This window comes from Gobio gobio (genome assembly GCF_949357685.1).
Source record: "Gobio gobio genome assembly, chromosome: 20".
In the NCBI taxonomy this organism is placed as follows: Eukaryota; Metazoa; Chordata; class Actinopteri; order Cypriniformes; family Gobionidae; genus Gobio; species Gobio gobio.
Genome location: NC_137113.1, coordinates 39816572 through 39834034, shown reverse-complemented (window position 1 = coordinate 39834034; position 17463 = coordinate 39816572). Strand labels below are relative to the sequence as shown.

The 17463-nt window shown below is 44.8% G+C and overlaps 1 protein-coding gene across 1 annotated transcript in view; it reads right to left on the bottom strand.

The window, feature by feature from the left end:
* pcdh15b (protocadherin-related 15b) overlaps positions 1 to 17463 on the bottom strand; it is a gene marked incomplete at its 3' end in the record, with an annotated part of 357459 nt that overhangs the window by 163432 nt on the left and 176564 nt on the right. Inside the window, exon 18 of the mRNA XM_079845636.1 lies at positions 12653 to 12746. Coding sequence (XP_079701762.1) covers positions 12653 to 12746 — 94 coding nt within the window. The remainder of the gene's footprint in view (positions 1 to 12652; positions 12747 to 17463) is intronic.

The window sequence follows — 17463 nt, the reverse complement described above, 5'->3', positions numbered from 1 at the left end:
TTCACTCACACACACACACACACACACGCATACACACACACACTCGCATTCACTCACACACACACACACACACACACACACACACACGCATACACACACTCACACACACACACACACACACACACACACACACACACACACACGCATACACTCACTCACACACACGCTCACATTCACTCACGCTCACTCTCACATCTATGTGATTTAAAAAAATGTATAGCAGACAATGGTCCAACTGTTTTACAGGTTAGACACTTTACTGTATGCACTATTAAATGCATTGTTGAATATTGAATATAATAATTAGTTTTTTTCATGCATATGTAGTGGACAAGTTGGTCCTATTTGTTACAGGTTTTACACTTTACTAAAAATGACTGTATTATTATGTGTATTATATGTTTTATATTTAGATGTATATTATATGTTTTATATTTATATTGAACATGTATTACTAAATAACTTATTGAATATTGTTATCATTATTATCAATAATTTATATTAATTTATGAGTCCCTGATTATATATTGCATGTTCCCTTTCGTTCAGTCACTACAGCGTAACGTTAGTGACTAACGAATGGGGTTTCGCTTAGAAGCCTATCATCTTCGAGCTTAGAGAAAACGCCCAATGGCGTGCCAATGCCATGGGGCATGCGGAATTTGCATACGTAACTCCGCCTCACCGCGTGAGTATATAAGGAAGTACGTGGCAATATCGCATTATGTTTCTGCTTTCGGAGCCAAGAGTACCCTACCTCTTCACTCCTACAGCCTTCTGAGACTGTCAGCTTCTTCGATACGAGCAGCTTTCCAGTCGGTGTTGGTGTGACGGCGCATTCCAGTGATCGCATACTTCCTGCCTGCTGATCTGCGCAGTGGTCCGTTTGACAGCTGGTGTGTGTTTCCCTGGGCGCTTCGAAATTGACTGCAAAGTTTCCTCTCATAAAAGAGCTTGCACGTGGCACGTCCTTTTCAGGATGTTTCGCCCGTGCACTTCTGGGTGCGGTAGATCTCTTCTGCCTTTCGACGGGCACGAGCGCTGCGTGACGTGTTTGGGCTTTCAGCACGCTCAGGCAGCGCTCGTGGATGACTCATGTTCTCTCTGCGGGAACATGGCCATCTCGGTGCTTCGATCAAGACTCCGTGAACTCCGTGCGGATGCCGGAGCGAGAGTCCCCTCTGTCACCCCCCAATCTGTGGTCTCCCCTGGAGGCGGCACTTTGGCTGGTGGCCAGGGTGATCTGAGGGTGACGGTGTGGAACAAAGCTCCGACGCTCATGCCTCGGCCCACACCCCCCTCTCATGCACCTGACCCGGCCCGTGCTCAGGCGTCTACATCGGGGCCGGCTCCTGCCGTCCCGACTGTGGCGTTTGGCGCGGCGGAGGACGAAGAGATGTCTATCGCCGCATCACAAGGTGGGCTGGAGTCATCTGAGGATGATGATTCGGCTGTGCTGCCACCTTCGGGTGCGCCAGCATTGCCCGAGTCGGACCCAGAATTGACAGCCATGCTGTCTCGGGCCGCCGCAGCGCTTGGGTTGGAGTGGAACCCTCCGCCTCAACCTGAGCGTTCGCGGTTGGATGATTGGTTTTTGGGGGCAGCGCGCTTGGACACCCGTCCGACCGTTCCTCCAATTCCTTTCTTCCCCGAGGTGCATGAAGAGATCACGCGTTCCTGGAAGTCCCCGTTGTCTTCCCGCGATCGTTTGGCGAACTCTTCCGCCTTCACCTCCCTCGATGGAGCCGCGGCTCGTGGGTACACTGGGGTCCCCCCAGTCGAACGCTCTGTTGCGATGCAACTGTGTCCGCAGAACGCTTCGACCTGGCGCGGTGACCCAAAGCACCCCTCCAAGGCCTGTAGGTTTTCGTCATCCCTGGTGGCGAAGTCCTATAGAGCTGCGGGGCAGGCCGCTGCTTCTTTGCATACCATGGCAACTCTTCAGGCTTACCAAGCCAAGTTGCTGTGTGATATGCACGAGGGGGGGCTGACCCAGGACTCAGCAATGAGTTGCGTGCCACCACCGAACTCACTCTACGGGCGACGAAGGTGACCGCACGCGCCCTGGGTCAGGTGATGTCCACAAATGTGGTCCAGGAGCGACACCTATGGCTCACCCTGGCCGATATGCGTGACGCTGAGCGAACCCGTTTCCTCAACGCCCCCATATCCCAGGATGGGCTATTCGGCGGGGCGGTCGAGAGCTTCGCCCAACAGTTCTCGGCTGCTCAGAAGCAGACGGAGGCTATAAAACACATACTGCCCCGGCGGTCAGCTGCTGCCTCCACCCCACCGCCCGCGCAGTTGCCTCAGCCTGCTCGCCGCCGAGGGCGCCCTCCTGCGGTTCCCTCTACCTCCCAGTCCGCTCCAGCCCCGCAGCCCGCGAAGAAACGCCAGGCTAAGCGGTGCTCCTTATGCGGACAGCTCAGGGATGGGCAGTTCTTTCCAGGAGACGGCAGCAGGGCCGCTCCTTCCCCCGGTGGAGGGCCGGGGGAGAATCTTTTGTTCAGCTGCTGGCCCCGGGTCAGCAGCACCCTAATGTGGTTAAAGAAAGAATTGACACCCCCATCCCTGAGCACCCAGAGACCGGTGATGACAGTTGCGTGCCACCCTCGGGTCTCGCCACTCGCATCCCTCTCTGTCGCCAGCCCCTTGGCAGAGCAGACCCCAGTGGAACGTGCGTCCTTCCCTGGTGTCCTCTGTCAGGGCGCAGCCGTTAACCGTGCCCCGACCCCGGGACGCCCAACAGCCTCCCCTGTCCGGGCCGGTAACGCTGCCTTGCTGCCCCACCCTGGGTACGTCTGCCGTCCGTATGACCCCGTTGGTGCAGTCTCTGGAAGCATGGCTTCAGCTTCCGGAGCTGTCCCGCTGGGTTGCGCGGACTGTCAGGCTCGGCTACGCGATTCAGTTCGCGCAGGCTCCTCCCCGTTACAGGGGAGTCCGCTATACCGTGACCGGGGCCCATGCCCCCGTCATGCGTGCGGAGATTGCCACCTTACTGGCGAAGGGTGCGATCGAGCCTGTCCCTCCGGCCGAGATGAAGTCGGGGTTCTACAGCCCCTACTTCATTGTACCCAAGAAAACCGGTGGGTTACGACCAATCCTGGACCTTCGCATCTTGAACCGATCCCTTCACCGGCTTCCGTTCAAGATGTTGACTGCGAAACGCCTTTTCGAATGCGTTCGTCCTCACGATTGGTTTGCAGCGATCGACCTGAAGGACGCCTACTTCCATGTCTCCATCCTTCCTCGACACAGACCGTTCCTACGGTTTGCTTTCGAGGGGCGGGCATATCAGCACGTGGTCCTCCCATTCGGGCTATCTCTGTCCCCTTGCGTCTTCACGAAGATTGCAGAGGCAGCCCTTGCGCCCCTTCGGTAGCACGGGGTCCGCATCCTGAACTACCTCAACGACTGGCTCATACTGGGCCACTCTCAAGAGCAGGTGTGCGGACACAGAGATCTGGTTCTCCACCACTTAGCCTGTCTGGGCCTTCAGGTCAACTGGGAAAAGAGCAAACTTTGCCCCGTGCAGAGGATCTCTTTTCTCGGTATGGAGATCGACTCGGTCGCCATGTGCGCGCAGCTTACGAGCGAGCGCGCGCAGTCTCTGCTGACTTGCCTCCGTCAAATCGAGAGCAAGTCTGCGGTCCCACTGAAACTATTTCAGAGGCTCCTGGGGCATATGGCATCTGCAGCCGCGGTAACGCCGCTCGGATTGCTTCATATGAGACCGCTTCAGCACTGGCTTCGCGATCGAGTCCCGAGATGGGCATGGCAGTCTGGCACGCTCCGGATCCAAGTGACTCGGGCCTGCTTACAGACGCTCACCCCGTGGTCGAACCTCAGTTTTCTACGGGCCGGTGTGCCCTTAGAACGAGTTTCCAGGCATGTTGTCGTATCGACGGATGCACTCTGCCTACGCAAATATGCGTTCCCCCCAGTGAGCCTACTCGCACAGCTCCTGTGCAAGATCAGGGAGGACAAGGAGCAGATCCTTTTGGTCGCCCCGTACTGGCACGGCCGGACCTGGTTCCCCGAACTCATACTCCTTGCGACAGCCCCTCCCTGGCCTATTCCTCTGAGACCGGACCTCCTTACTCAGAGACGGGGCACCCTATGGCCCCCGCGTCCCGACCTGTGGAACCTCCACGTGTGGCTCCTGGACGGGACGCGGCAGGTTTGAGTGGCCTGCCACCTACGGTGGTCGCCACCATCACTTCCGCTAGGGCAGAGTCCACTAGGCATGCCTATGCGTTGAAGTGGAACCTCTTTGTCACCTGGTGCTCTTCCCGCCAAGAAGACCCCTGGAAATGCCCGATCGGGTCCGTGCTTGAGTTTCTCCAAGAGGGGTTGGAGCGAAGGCTGTCTCCCTCCACCCTCAAAGTATATGTTGCCGCAATATCTGCCCACCACGATCTCTTGGAGAACAAAAAGGTAAGTCAGCATGACCTGGTCATCAGGTTCCTGAGGGGAGCAAGGAGACTGAATCCTCCTCGCTCTCCTCTCGTACCCTCTTGGGACCTCGCAGTAGTTTTAAGTGCTCTGCAGAGGCCTCCCTTTGAGCCTTTGCGGTCGGTTGATATTAAGTTCCTGTCTATGAAGACGGCTCTGCTGACCGCATTGGCCTCAGTTAAGAGGGTCGGGAACCTGCAGGCATTTTCGGTTGACGAAGCGTGCCTGGAGTTCGGGCCGGCTAACTCTCACGTGATCCTGAGACCCCGGCCTGGATATGTGCCCAAGGTTCCCACCACTCCATTTAAGGACCAGGTGGTGAACCTGCAAGCGCTGCCTTTGGAGGAGGCAGACCCAGCCTTGGCATTGCTCTGTCCAGTACGCGCTCTCCGCGCCTACATAGACATGACGGAGTGTTTCAGGACCTCAGACCAGCTCTTTGTCTGTTATGGTGGAGAGCGGAAGGGAAGTGCTCTCTCAAAGCAAAGGCTGTCTCACTGGATAGTGGACACCATTGTTTTGGCTTACCAGCAGCAAGGTCGACCATGTCCCCTTGGTGTGAGGGCACACTCCACCCGAAGTGTGGCCTCCTCTTGGGCTCTAGCGCATGGCGCCTCGCTAGCAGACATCTGCAGAGCTGCAGGCTGGGCGACACCTAACACATTCGCCAGATTCAACAATCTCCGAGTGGAGCCAGTGACTATGTACTCGCCCCCCCCGAGGGGCCGGTAGGGGCCAGGCTCAGGTGTCTTCGCTTGCTCGCCACTCCACTCCACAGACTGGATACGTGCGATATTCTCCTCAGGTGAGCTCCCCGAGAGCCCTGAGCTCCTCCAGCACTGTCGACACCGACATCAGTTCAGTCTGCCCTTTCGAGCCCAGACCCTCATGTCCGGCTAGGTGCCCCGTGTGCATGGTTCCCTCCGGCGACCCCCACACGTGTATTTCACCGTAAGTCTCCGCAGTGAGCGGGTTTCTTCCCTTGGCGTGTCCCCGCCACCCCTAGGGTTAAAAATCCACCTTCGGCTGGTACCCTAGAGTTTTTCCATATGCAGCCCTTAGCGGGTCATATGTGTACTCTTAAGTCCTCCCCACGGGTAGGCATCCTTGGCATTCCCTCACTGGGATCCCAGTGTACCTTGGTATTCCTGTGATAAGTGGGAGTCCTTCGTCCGTACTAGTATTACGACAGGGTACTCACACTTACGCAGGGCACTGGAAGACAGCTGAGTGGCGGGATTATATTGGGACCCCCATTCGTTAGTCACTAACGTTACGTCGTAGTGACTGAACGAAAGGGAACGTCTCGGTTACGGATGTAACCCTCGTTCCCTGAGGAGGGAACGGAGACGTAACGTCCCGTTGCCACTTCAGTTGTGCTACCTGGAACGCAGGAGTTCAGTCTTGGCTCCTCAAGCAGGTAACATAATGCGATATTGCCACGTACTTCCTTATATACTCACGCGGTGAGGCGGAGTTACGTATGCAAATTCTGCATGCCCCATGGCATTGGCACGCCATTGGGCGTTTTCTCTAAGCTCGAAGATGATAGGCTTCTAAGCGAAACCCCATTCGTTAGTCACTAACGTTACGTCTCCGTTCCCTCCTCAGGGAACGAGGGTTACATCCGTAACCGAGACATTCTCTTGTTGTTGTTTTAAAAAAAAAGATAAACCATAAATAAATAAAAAAATTTATGGATTTATAGCGTTTTGAAAAAAAATTAATGGATTTATAGCGTTTTGAAAAAAAAATTAATTAACTTTGAATTTATCATCAACAATATTGTTGTTTGATTTAATAATCATTGTTCAACATGTTCAGACTGAGCCAAAAAAACATTTTAACAGGATAAATTGAATATTCACAAAATGTGTGGGTCTAGGTAAAAAAAACTATTTTCCTGAAAACTATTGAAATGGATTTATAGCGTTTTGGAAAAGAGCTCCTCATATACTACTATCCCTGTATGAATGGCTAGATTTATTTTATGGTGTGCTTCAGACTTATCCCTTAATAAAACGTGAACAAATACATGGTGAACTACTGTATTCATTACAGTATTTTTATTATCTGACATGCATTTGACAGCAAAATTATTTATTTTTCTTAAGCGAAAAAGAACTTCAAATGCAGACACAAATCTAACACCGCAAACTAAAAAATATATTTTACTTTTACAATATAACTGTATATAAAAAAGTGCAACAAATAAGTCTAGGAATATAAAAAAAAACATATATTAATCAGAAAATAATCTATTCAAAACAAAACAAGTAAAAAATAAGCAACCGTCTAAGCAAAATTATTATTATTACATAGAGACGTAGCTAAATCTACTGTAGGCTACAAGAGTAGCTTAATATATTGTCAATTTATTCACGTTAAACCAAACTTTTATTTTGACGGGTTGCCGTGAAGATCTTTGAGTGTCTGTGTTCATGATATGACAGTTTTCTCAAATGAAACGGTAAATTCTCATGAAGTGACGGTTTATGTGTCCATGTCCTCATAAAGTGACACACGGCAGAGGCTACAAAGACAGCGAGCGAGTGTCACGCGCATGTTGGGCGCGGGCGGGCGGGCCCAGAATCTTCTCTTCCACAGAGACGCATAATTTGCAGGAGTAATATTTAAATAGTATTTTGCAGTTTAATGTTCACAGACACTAATATATATTCGGCTACAGTCTGGAGCCCTGCGGTTAGATTAACACACAAGCGACAAAACGCTGTTGCGGGTTACCGAATCTAGCCTACTCGGGAGTCGGTAACTTACTACCGGTACTACAGAAGTGCTGGTATCATCAAATTTTGTTAAATTTCAGCACCGACTTGGTACTGAAGTGCCCGTACTTGTGACATCCCTAGTTGCCGTTTTACTGTCTGGTCGGTCCAGTCTGAAAAACAGCGGACATACTGCTAACGCATTTTCATTTCTTCTTTGCTGCTCTGAACAGGGTTTCTGTGTTTGCAATGCATTCTGAGCAGCGAAGAAGAACCGCACAGTGGTTAGGCAAAGCTTGCGGTCATAACTTGTCTTGTTTAAGAAAATGGTATCGAATCGGTACATGGGTTCAAGTACTCGCCGATACCGATGCCAGAATTTGTTGTGGTATCGGTGATATTTCCGATACTAGTATCGGAATAGGAACAACTCTAATAATTGTGTGTGCATTTATTAATCATTTTGAGTCTAAAATCATCCCATATTAAATTACTATATATAATGTTGAATAATTTATAATGATGCAATGTGGGAATATTTGTGGGTCCTGATAATAATAATATTATTTTAATAATAATGTAATGGGGTAGGTGTAGGACTACAAATTAGATGGACTACAAACCCCACGGGTCAAAACACTATAAAAGGAAACCAAACTTGTTGGTACTGAAGGAAACCAAACCTCTTTGTGGTACCATGTGTTAGGCTTGAAAAACATCACATCTTATCATGTTTGTGTAATGGCTGATGAAAAGACTGAGAACTGAATTGTGAAGGTAAAGGTTGTGATTTATGATGAATATAGTGAGTTTATCTAGTTTTAACATTTGTATTTGCTTTGTTTGAGTGTCCTTAGGGGAACTGTGTTGACTAGTGCCTCAGAGAATTAAGCAGTCATGTTTAAGAACACAGGTACTTCTATTAATTAAATTTACTGAATGGGGAGATTTAGTTAAGCTTTTTATATTGTAATTTTGTTTATGATTCTTTGCCATTTCTGATTACTTGCTGTTCTGCTTCTGAATGTTGTATAATAAACCTTGTTATATTCGCAAAGAAACACACTGTAGTTGTTGCCCTTTTTGAGTTCTTGTCATCTCTTGTTAGATGATGCGGTTACAGTAATAGTAAAAAAAAAACGTCTTTTGGCTTAAAATATTGCGATACATATCGTATTGTGAGTTCAGTATCGCCATCGAATCGTGACATGAGTGTATCGTTACACCCCTAGTGAATTGGTCTGGCTCCTATCGCTCCTACTCCCTGAGCAAAGCAAAGAGCAGCCCGAGTGACCTCAGCAGGCACAGAGGTCAAAAGCTGGGTTTAGCCCAGAGCCTTTAGAAAGGGACCCATTTTCCCAACTCACCTCTTCAGAAAAAGGACTATTTATTAAATTGGCTAATGACCATATGGTTTAACAAAGGTCACTGAATTTTAAAAACCTTCCAGACCACACAAGCTCCCCCAGCCTTGCGTCCCAACTTCATCCTTGGTTCTTAGCCGCAAGTGAAGCAGAAAGGTCAGGGAGGGACACTCCTGGGTAAATGAGAAGATGGGAATGAAACCTGCTGCCCTGTTTTCTCATCTTACTTTCATGAGCTAAGCACACAGGGACGTCTTTCTCAACAGGCCAGGAAAGAGGAAAGATCAGGGCTCTGAGAATTCTGACAATTAAGATGTGCTCTGAATTATTCCAGGGGTTATTAAAGTATCGGAATCGCCCTCATTTGTTTGTAAAGGCTACGCTAACGTGACAGTGAAGGCAAAGACATGCAACTCTGATGTAACATAATTCCACCATCTGACAACCACCGTGACAGTTTGGATATAAATGTGCTTAAAGCCGATATTTATGCACTTTCTTCCTGAGGAAGGCAAGTGATTATCCTTGAGTTTTGGAGGTGAACACATCACATGTCCTTGAAGCTGGTTGTAAATCCAGGCATCTCTTTTATTGATGAATACTAAGTGAGATTTTCTCTGTTGGTTCATCTAGTAAGGAATATAGGCTCAATGAGAGATTAGAGTGAAAGAAGGTGCTTCATAATTAAAAAGCCTGTTTGGCTCATTCATCTCCATCATTACAGCATAATCACCCTATTGTAAGATGCACCTCATTTTCCTCTATTTAGATCAATCCCCTTTGAGAGAGTGGAGTGCACAGGAGAGACCAGTTAATGGTGACTGCTAGGAAACTTACCCCATGAAAGGAAATCCAATCATTTTGCTAAAGAACAAACAAACGACAATCAGTGAGTGACGGAATCATTTGTTTGATTGACTCACGGTATTGACTGATTTGTTACATAAATGAATCAATGTCATCAAGACTTCTCTTTACTTTTTATTCTGATTCAAAATGTTTCTCCATTTTCATAAGTATATTTATATAGTACTGTATAATTAGCATAAAAACAAACCAATCAAACACCATTGCATGAAATTAATGAATAAACAAACAGCAATCAGTTTGATTGATTGAGTGACTGATTGACTGAATAAATGAAACAATGGAAGGCTTTTCTTCCTATTGCTTATCAACTTAATGCCAAATATAAAATAAAATCAATTCTTTAAAATTTCCACTATTGTGAATAGTCGACTTCAGTGACAGTTATATTATTAAACCATTAGATGACCAAGGACTGTCTTTATGAATGACTGGGTGTAAACAAGGAAGTTGTTTCAGTGCTGTCAATCTTTTGAAAGGACAGAGACAAAGATATTGCCTCCCTCAGCGGACATTCAAACAGATTTTTCAATGGATATATCATTATAGACATCGACCTGAAGAATGAATGCTATATCAGATGCAGGTAATACACACGTTTAGTCGATCTCTCTCTCTCATAAAATAATACCCTACTCCACTTAATACAATAAGCTTCAATGAAGTGACATAACATTCCTTCATTACTAATTCTAAAGTGACGTTTTAAAATTAGTAACTGAGGCTTGAGCTCAACTGTCAACTTGAGATCCGTGGTGGAAGGAAATATTTCTGCACAAAAGAGATTTTAAAGACACTCTGTTGTTGTTTCTGATTTATTTACACACTTGTGCAATCAAACTGTTGTATAAAAGCAATATCACACTCGTAGCCGTGCGATATGGCTGTATATCGGAACGCTTTGATTACCCACGGCACTCGTGGCACTGGTGGCTACGGCCAAATATCAGCCGTGCTGATACACAGCCATATAATGTGATATTACTCATCTATAACAGACATATGTAGTGATAAACCGAAGAGTATTTTTACAGAAACACCAAAACTGCACAAAATAGACAGTCAAAATGCGCCATTGGAGAAATGTCAATTAAAAGTTGTTTTTGGCCCTGCCAATTGCAAATTTCAGTTGAACATTTTCAGTTACCAGAATTTCGGTGCACCACTAGTGCTCTATTGCAATCACTGACGGACCCTTTCTCAATACCAAATCAGCATATTTATATAAAATAATATTTATTTTAACAACAATAGCCATTACAAAAGACAATAGGAAGTAAAACACAAGCAAACAATGCAGTCAAATGTACAAAAGCAGAGCTTTAGTAGGCCATACTGGTTAAATATAGCCTAAGTTATGAAATTTAATTTTTCCCTAAACCACTATCTACATAAGAGATAGCGACAAATTCTTGAAGGACTGGCCGAGATGAAGCAGATTCTCGGCAGGTACATGAGCACTGAACGGCCACTGATGTCCTGAATCTCGCATCTGTGAAAGCGCCTAAACAAAACGTAAAATAGCCGTTTTGTTTATATACGAGTCCAAATAACTACATTCTCGCCTAAAAAAAACGGTTAAAACTACATTTTGTGACAACAACAGTAGTATTTTAAAAACTTATGGTGGATTTTCTCGATTACCATGACAGTCGCCGCAGGCGGAGTGATACAAATGGTGAAACGGTTTGATTGATGATACTGGGTGAATATCGCACTGCTGGAAAAGGGTCTCAGCCAATCAGATTCAAGAACCAGAAATAACTGTTGTATAGATGCACAATTCAAAAACTAATAAAACAATTACAAAATGCTGTAAAATTATATTCATTGAACATTGTTGTACAAAAGTGTTACTGGAAATATATTTAGATTGTAGTTATACTAAATCAAATACTTTGCAAGAAATTAATTAATGAACAAACAACAATCAGTGAGTGACAGAATAATTCCATTGTCTAACTGACTGACTATACAAATTTTGTACTGATACAAAATTTCTCCGTCAATAACAATAGCCGATTATCTGGAATGATTTCTGCCGATACCGGTAGTTTGATTTTCTTAAGTTAAAAGAAAATCTAGTTGGGAGAGGTACTCATTTGGTACAACTTTTTGCCAGGGTCGATATTGTCCACACCACTTTTTGAAATATCTATAATAATAAAAATAATTATAATTTGTTACATTTATATAGCGCTTTTCTAGGCACTCAAAGTGCTTTACATAGAAGGGGGAAACTCCTCATCCACCACCAATGTGCAGCATCCACCTGGATGATGCGACGGCAGCCATATTGCGCCAGAAAGCTCACCACACACCAGCTGATTGGTGGAGAGGAGACAGAGTGATGAAGCCAATCGTATATGTATATGGGGATGATTAGGAAGCCATGATGGACAGGGGCCAATGGGCAAATTTGGCCACGATGCCGGGGTTACACCCTACTCTTTATCGAAGGACATCCTGGGATTTTTAATGACCACAGAGAGTCAGGACCTCGGTTTAACGTCTCATCCGAAGTACGGACATCTCGCAGCACGGATGTACCTAATAGAAAGAAACATCTCCATTTGATTAGCAATTTGTTTGTTTGTGTCAAATAAGAGGCAATATATCGCTGGAATGTTCGTTGCTGGTGTTATCAGTTCTCTTGGCGCTTGTGCACACTGTGCAGTCGTCACACAGACGAGTGCTTCAATCTATCGCCTAACGGCATTGCGGTGAAATACATGCCTCCTCTTGATACAGAATCACTTATGAACACCTTTGGTTTTAATGAGAGAAAAAATTACATTTTCTTAACACGCAGTACGTTTTTTCGCGACCTTTTGATTGACAGGATATAATTGGCTGTTTTAAACAATTGGTCGATGGCAGATAGTGAAAATAATTTATTTTATCGGCTGATACCGACTATTGGCCGATATATCTGTGCATTCTTAATTTATATACAATTGTGTAAAAACATCCATGCAGCTTATAATGTTGTACAGATTCGTGGGTCTAAAGATGACTGTACAATATTCCCAGCACATCTTTATCATCGTTTCTAATTCTTGTGTCTGCACTTCTTTGCTTCAACATGATTGATTCCGCTAGACTCTGCTTGACATGTTGTACTGTGTCTACACGTGATGTCCGTTTAAGCAGAAGATTCAATTACGATCTTTTGAACTGCAGCTACAGCAGCGTTTCGTCTTCAGTGGGGTGTGATTGATTGACAGACTTCAGTCTTACCCCATCTGGTTTTCCATCGGAGGCTGTGACCGTTAGCGTGTAGTGATCCATGATCTCTCTGTCCAGCGTCTTCGCCAGCAACAACAGCCCAGACCTGAAAGCACAGATTATGTTGAAAACCTGAGGACAAGCACGAGTGGAACAGGGTGATAAAATTCACACCATGTGCTAAGAATACAGAACTGGAAAATGTCAAACGCACAACAGGCCACAGTCAAAATCCAGACAAAGTGAATCATTTTCGGCTGAAATTAGTTCATCAAAATATAGGCTATATGGAATTATGTGCTGCTGAATTACATGGCCAGCCAATATGTTCATTCCTTGCGAGACTCGTGCCACTGTGAAAGAATGAGGATATTTTACGTGTGCCTGGGGACGATTAGGACTGAATTAATTGTCAGGCAACAGCAGCCATAAGTGATTCATTGTGGCCCATTCAAATGAGTTCTAGCACAAGGTGCATTTGTTCACACATTTACCTTTGTTTACATGGCAATGCAAGTTTAATTGAGAACTCGTGAAGCAGTGAGTGAGCCGTACAACCAACTGGGGATTGTTTGGTGGCTGGGTTACTTCGAATTTTTATGCTACAAATACCAATACTAACTAAATTTGTTACATTTATATAGTGCCTTTCTAGACACTCAAATCGCTTTACATATAGAAGGGGGAAATCTCCTCAACCACCACCAATGTGTAGCATCCACCTGGATGATGTGACGGCCATATTGCGCCAGAACGCCCACCACACACCAGCTTATGGTGGAGAGGGAATGGAGTGATGAAGCCAGTCAGTATATGGGGATGATTATGAGGCCATGATGGACAGAGGCCAGTGGACAAATTTGGCCAGGATGCCGGGGTTACACCCCTACTCTTTTTCGGAAGGACATCCTGGTATATTTAATGACCTCGGTTTTAACGTCTCATCCGAAGGATGGTGCTTGTTACAGTATAGTGTCCCCATCACTATACTGGGGTGTTAGGACCCACACAGACCACCTCACTAACACCTCTTCCAGCAGCTACCAAGTTTTTCCCAGGAGGTCTCCCATCCAGGTACTGGCCAGGCTCAGCCCTGCTTAGCTTCAGTGGGAAACCAGTCTTGGGCTACAGGTTGATATGGCTGCTGGCTTGTATGACTGATATGGCTGATATGTTATGGCATTTATGGCACTAATATAGGTTATTAGTGCATTGAATTAAATTAAATAGTTGGAAAGTGGACAATTTTACTGTGCTCAATGTGACATTTTATTTGTTTTGCAGTTTCAAGCTAAATATGAATGAATAATTGTCTTGTGTTGTGACTTTCCTCATCATGAACTGATAAAAAGAGTTTTTCTTTCTAAATGAAAATATGCATACAAATGAAATATATTAACATTATCTAATTTTGGTCTATTACCCAAATTATATATATTAGCATCAATTCGCTGCAATTTTGTATCCAATTACTGAGACTCGTGGAGGGACTAAATAATCCATTTCAAATTGGACAATATCTTGGGAATCTTTGAGAATTTGGCTAATCAAAACCCAGGCCCGGCGCCAGATGGACAGGATGGACATCCCTGTGCCCCCCAACCACCCCCCCCACCACCCCCCCTCTGGACCGAGGGAGACAGACTTGATACTAGCGGTAATTTTCTCACTCTAACCACTGTCTGCTGCTGCTTCTGATTGCTTTTAGAGGGAATAGCTGCCCATATAACTGCTGGTCTAGGATCTGTTTTCTCCGTAATAATATTATTAGCTAAAAAGAGCTGGCAAACGATTCAGTGCATATCTGTGTTTGCGCTCTGAAGAGTGTCAAATGATTCAATTTCCAAAGTGTTTTTTCTTTGGTGAGCGATGTAGCCAATTACAGATATGTTTGTTGATTTCTCAAATGCAATGGCCAATAATCACAGGTGTTTAAAGTGCCTCTATTATGGTTTTCCAAAAATTCCCTTTCATGCAGTGTGTAATATAGCTGTCTGAGAATGTAAACATTCTGCAAAGTTGTAAAGTCGAAAAGTGCATGATAAATAAAGTTATTGTCTCCCAAGAGAAAGAAACCACTCTGAACCACATTAACGAGTCGTCGTTGTTTTGACGTTTCTACTTCACTAGAAAAGACATTTGCATAATGCCTGCCTATGTTGTGTGTTGTACGGGATTCGCAAAATGCTTGCTCTATTAATGCAGATTGTCTGTCGTTCTTACTACTTTGAGTAAAGATAAAGGATGGAGCAAACTTTGTTTTACAAACTTTAAAGGAACACGACAACTTGTTGGGACTTTAGCAAGGGGGTAATCATGCCACCGGAAAGCGTACCTTCCATAGGGGCAGCCATTGCTAACCAAGCCATCACCTGCTGTTAGCATCCCATTGACTCCCATTCATTTTGGCCTCAATTTGACAGTGAAAAACTTTAGATCTGAGGCGTTTAAAGACTCCATTTGTCCATTGTTTATTTCTAAACAAACACGACAATGTATAAAATGCTCCATTACCTTGTATCTTACACTATCGCCCCGTAGAAGCCGTCTTTGTAAAAAATAGGCTAACGATTGAGTCATGACCACACGACTCTGTCAAGCTGTACCATATAGACCCAAGGAGAAGCTCACAGGCAATCTTTTACTGTCTATGAGGCAATCGGGGGGACGTGGAGGCATAAACGCCGATAGAGATGTCACAAATCCTGCTTCATTCATCAAAAGTTGCTCCTGCTCACTCTCTCTTTCTCTACAAGATTCGGTGATTCAGATTTCACATTGCACAACTACTAGAAGACATACCACTGTCAGACAGGTTGCTCACGTCACATCTACGTCGTAAAGCTCAGTCTGAGGCTGCGCAGTACGCTCAGCCATCAGGAAGTGAGTGCTTCTAACTGACTTCAATTCTCTCCGTTGAAGTCTATGGGGTCGCTGTGTCCATTTATTTGACTGTCTATAGACTTTAGTTTATTCACCATATCCCCCAGAGTTAGATAAGTCCATACATACCATTCTCATCTCTGTGCATGCCATAACTCTGTCTGACGCACCCACCACTAGCCTAGCTTAGCACAAAGACTGGAGGCAAACGGCTCCATCCAGCCTACTGCTCAATAAGTGACAAAATAACGCCAACATTTTCCTATAATAATAGTTCCTAGCCATATCGGTCTAGAAAATCGCAACTTTTAATTTTCCCTCTGTCTTAGTACACAATGTAACTATACACATCACAACACGTAAATAGGAAAATGTTGCCATTATTTTGTCTTTAAAATGTGTAAAATCACTGAGGACTGAGGAAGCCTCCAGAGCTGAAATTGAGCATCAGCGTCAGTTCTGGCAGACCAAGTAGTCAAGACGCTGCTAACGTGATTGACAACACCACGGTCTCATCAGCTAATTTGCATCAGCTGTTTCAACTCCCCTCGCTGCTAATGGCTACGCTAAAAACAGGGCACCTATTTAAAGCAGATTCAGTTCACTCTTACTACTTGCTGCTCACTGCTTTGCAACCCACCACCTCCCCACCTCCTCCTGTCGTGTATAACGTGGCATTTGTTATGTCATTGTTGCTGCTCTGTTCATAGGGGGAATAGTTCATCTCTCCCAGTCCTAAACTGTGTGAGCGTTCCCTAATGCTGCTGCTGTCCTCTGACTCTCTGCTATTTCATGGTGCTCATGAAAGGTCAGAGAACTCCCTGAACAGAGCCATACCGCCAAAAACAAAATTTTATTCATAATTAATCAACTGATTGCTATTCAATAATTTCTAAATACTTTTTATTGTCATGTGTGTTCTTGACTTAATGGATCTGACAGAAGTACAGTTATGCTAATGGCGTTGCCCAATCGATGAGCTGACCAATTGTAACAGACTGGGCCATCTGGCCAATCATTGCACAGTAGGCTCGTGGAAAGGAGGGATTTAGAGAGACTGATTCATCCATCAAATCATTTGAGAATCATTGAACAATGTAGTGATGTGCAATGTATATTATGAGAAAATTAAAGTATTTTTGTTCTTTGCATAATGTCTAGGCGATAGGATAATACTTAATATAGACCTAATATATTCAAAATTTGAATAAAACTTTAATTTTCCATGCTTGACAAGCTTCAATACATAGGCCCATCCACATTTAAATGGATTCACTCTCGAAAATTGCGATTACTGACACAGTAATAATCATAGGCTATTGCAAAGGATTAGAAATAATTTCTCTGTGATTTGATTCTGGAACCGGGCCTGGTCCAAAAGCAGGATTTTACTGCATTAGGTAAGGCAATTGTTATGTATTATTTGTATTGGCTGCCATGCCATATCACACATACTGTATGCTTGCTTTTCTGTTTAAATTAACAGTGTTTTGTGAATGTAGACGCTTTAATAACAAATAATTTATCTGGCGTGTTTATGCTGTGACGTGTAGGTTGTTGCAAGCGACACATACAGTAACTTGAAACTATATCATGGAAATCTGTAACACTATAACAGTGTTGGCTGTTCCCCCCCTGGTGCCAGGCCTGTCAAAACCCCAATGTGAAGTACAAAAAGACAATTGTAGTCCCTATTCCAGTGTGGTGCCTCCACATGATTTAAATTATGAAATAGAGATTTTAATAAGCATAAAAGTGGAATGCTTCAGGGTGGTTCAACTAGGATCTTATGGGCCCCAGTGCAAAAACACTTGATGATCAAAATGTGAAAATGTGATGAAAATTAAGTCATCATTTACTCACCCTGGTGTTAATGCCGTATGCCCTTTTTTCTTTTATGGACCACAAAAGGAGATTTTTTTTTCTTTTTAATATCACAG